The 3571-nt window shown below is 42.9% G+C and overlaps 1 protein-coding gene across 1 annotated transcript; it reads left to right on the top strand.

The window, feature by feature from the left end:
- Positions 1–1492: 1492 nt before the first annotated feature.
- On the top strand, positions 1493–3235 carry LOC104950983 (tubby-related protein 4-like; the record flags this gene model as incomplete). The annotated part of the gene is made up of 3 exons (XM_010777608.1): positions 1493–1621; positions 1973–2134; positions 3055–3235. Coding segments are annotated over 3 exons (472 nt in total), but the record flags the coding sequence as incomplete, so codon positions are not given.
- Between the last annotated feature and the right edge of the window lie 336 nt (positions 3236–3571).

Genomic DNA, 3571 nt, shown 5'->3' with positions numbered 1-3571 from the left:
GGAAAATAGCTCGAAATAAGGTCTGTGGTTGACACAAATTTAAGAGATAAATCACGTTTTGTTCTACGACATTAAATACATCAGCAGTGACCCCACTGGTGATTTTTGAAGAGTTTACGTGTCTGAAAAACGATGGTTGTTACCGAGTGGCTGAATAGGACTACAGAAATTGTCGAGGCCGTTGTACGTCATTACGCCGAACATGTAAACACTCCCGCTAAGTTTGTTTTCCCCTGTGTTCTGCTCGAAAGCAAGTCAGGGTTCCCGCGGGGTCTTAAAAAGTCTTACATTTGATAATCTGAATTTAAGGCCTTAAAAAGGTCTTAAATATGACAAAAAAATAAGAAAGGTCTTAAATATGAATTAGAAGGTCTTAAAAATGATCGAATTTGAAAGGTACTTCTGTGTTGCGATAGCGTCTAAAATGTGTTTTGTGGAAATGTCCGGGCTGCAAAGTAACCAGTACGGTAAGAGCCTTTCAGTTCCCCCAACAATTTGTATTGAATTAAATCAACATGGAACCAGTAATCACTAACTTTGTTTCCCCCGGCCCCTTAACGGAGAACACCCAGCTAGTAACCTAGCAACCAAGCTTCAACTAGCGGCAGTCAGAAACTCATGTATCTTCGAATCTACTTACAAATAAATATGGGGAAGTGTAAGTTCAACCGTATTTGGTTGGAAAACATCTAATTTAGTGCTTGGTTGAAACCAGTGGAGGGGAACGTGTTTGAAGCCCGCCGCACCTTTTGCAAAAGAAATTGGCGTTTGTTTTGCTAATGTAGTGTTAGCTAGTTTAGCGTTAGCTAGTGCAGCAGCTCCGAGCAGCTCCCGCAACAACACCGGGGGACCTCCGGGCGACGTTTGGGTCACGTCAACCCTAAAAGCGGAGGTGCTGTAGACGCTAAATACCGTAGCTAAACACCAATCATACAACAGCAACGATGAAATAGTGTAGCCAATTTAATTTAAGGGGTAATTTCTCAAAATGTTCCCCGTGTGGTTTATTCACCATTACAATAGCCCCACCTAAAATAATAACCAGCCGCCACTGGCTGAAACAGAGGGGATTATGGGTAATGCTGCAATGATCTGTTTGGTGTTTCAGCCAATCAGAGACAGGCTCTGAATATATCTGAGACCTGGGATATATTGATGAAGAGGAGGATGATAGGGGACCTTTTATGCTTATAACACATCCAGGGGTGGAGCAGCTCTCACGCTCTGATTATAATGATCATAACACTTTAAACAGCGCCCCCCAGAGGATTCAACGTGCAGGGGTACAGCAGTGAGGTGGAGCAGCTCTCACCGATAACTCTTTATGTCTTGGCATACTTTTAGTTCCTCGGACACGTTCAATCTACAGACTCAGATATCGTCGACTTGATTCTGCGTTTTAGCCTGAAGAAAGCGTTCACATTGTGCTCTCAGGGTGAAAGGATCCTGAGCGTTGCTCTTTGATAACACGGTGAGTGTTTGTGATCTGCAGGTGGTTCTGGTGCGGTGGAATGAACCCTTCCAGAAACTGGCCACCTGCGACATGGAGGGGGGGATCTTTGTCTGGATCCAGTATGAAGGACGCTGGTCTGTGGAGCTGGTGAACGACAGGGGGGCCCAGGTACAAGCTGCTCATATTCACACTCCCGACGGTACCACAGACGAGGGATTTGACCTGATGTCATGGAGCAGACATAAAAGTACAACACAAATGAAAAACACAGATAGAGAAATATTTTACGAAAACTATAATAACATTACAACATATACAAAATATAGTAAAATATATCAGTATTTACATAAAAATAGAATGGAATAAAATATGGAATACAAATCGGCAGCAATAAAAAAAGAAAACAGAAAACAGATATTGTGTAGAACAGGCTCAGAATCGAGCAAGACTTGTGTAATCTTAATGGCAGTGTCCTGTTTACACTCATACCTTAACAGTGAATATCCCCCCCCCCCTCAGGTGAGTGACTTCACCTGGTCACATGACGGCACTCAGGCTCTGATAGCGTACCGGGACGGCTTCGTGTTGGTGGGCTCGGTCAGCGGACAAAGACACTGGTCCTCCGAGATCAACCTGGAGAGTCAGATCAGCTGCGGCATCTGGACCCCCGACGACCAGCAGGTACTCTGCAGATTCAAGAAGTTTGAGTTAGAAATGTTATTAATGCTGCACGACGACCAGCGGCTACTTCATATTAAGGACTTCTGTATTATTATTATTGCTGCATGAAGCTGATTGGTCTGTTTTATAACTCTGCTGCTGCAGTTACTGAGATATGAATCATTTAATGCAATCACTTTATGAATGGTCTTCATTTATATCTCTAAAACTACACATGGGGAAGTAATCATACCTGGTACACAAGCGCACCATGGGTACTCAATATGCTAAAGGATGCATTAAATAGCGCCACCATGTGGTCAGTAATCACAGTTATATACAGTCTAGGTTATCACATGACTTAACTCATGAACAATGAGGCATATCCAAACAATGCCTTTGAAATGTCTCAGCCCTTTAGGATTTGTTGGTAAGCAAATGTATTGCTTCTTTTTCCTCATAGTTCATATCATCTTTACCGAACTTGGTACATATCTTATTTATATGACCCGAAACAAACTTGTGATTTTGTTTTGCATTACTGTTTGACAGAGATTGGTTAGCAAACGTGTGAAGGCGTGGCCTGATGCACCCAACAGGCCCCTACGCGTTAATGCTAAATTATAACCAAATGTGGTGCTATTTAACATATAGACACATCGCACAAACCAAATGGCGCTTATATAACATTAAAAACATGTATTTCTACAACTCTGTCGACTTAAATAAGGATGAAACTCTGTCAGCATCGCCTCTGGATCTCATCTGGCAGGTCCCCACGTTTAACTGTTAAGAGTCATGGTGTGTACATACAGTTATTTTTTAATTTAAGACAACTTTTTAATATTGGGATGTATTAATGTGTATGGTATATATATTATATACATATATTATATATATATACAATATATATATAATATATATATATATTTGGTTTCCAGGTGTTGTTTGGCACGGCGGACGGTCAGGTGATCGTGATGGACTGTCACGGCCGCATGCTGGCTCACGTTCTGCTGCACGAGTCCGACGGCATCGTCAGCATGTCCTGGAACTGCCCCGACTTCCTGGTGGAGGACAGCACGGAGAGCGACACCGACTCTGACGACAACATCCTGCCTCTGGGTACACACACACACACACACACACACACACACACACACACACACACACACACACACACGTTTTCCCTTTATGCAACGCTGTGTATTAACTCCATTATATCTCAAAAGCGAGATATTGTAATAGAAACATCATAACCTGTGTGTGTGTGTGTGTGTGTGTGTGTGTGTGTGTGTGTGTGTGTGTGTGTGTGTGTGTGTGTGTGTGTGTGTGTGTGTGTGTGTGTGTGTGTGTGTGTCTCTCTGTGTCTGTCTGTGTGTGTCTCTCTGTGTGTGTCTGTGTGTGTGTGTCTCTCTGTGTGTCTCTCTGTCTCTCTGTGTCTCTCTGTGTCTCTTTGTC

The sequence above is a fragment of the Notothenia coriiceps genome, unplaced genomic scaffold (assembly GCF_000735185.1).
Source record: "Notothenia coriiceps isolate Sejong01 unplaced genomic scaffold, NC01 NC01_scaffold00018293, whole genome shotgun sequence".
NCBI classification, from domain to species: Eukaryota; Metazoa; Chordata; class Actinopteri; order Perciformes; family Nototheniidae; genus Notothenia; species Notothenia coriiceps.
Note: the sequence above shows the minus strand (reverse complement) of the source record. Positions and strands in the feature narration are given on the sequence as shown.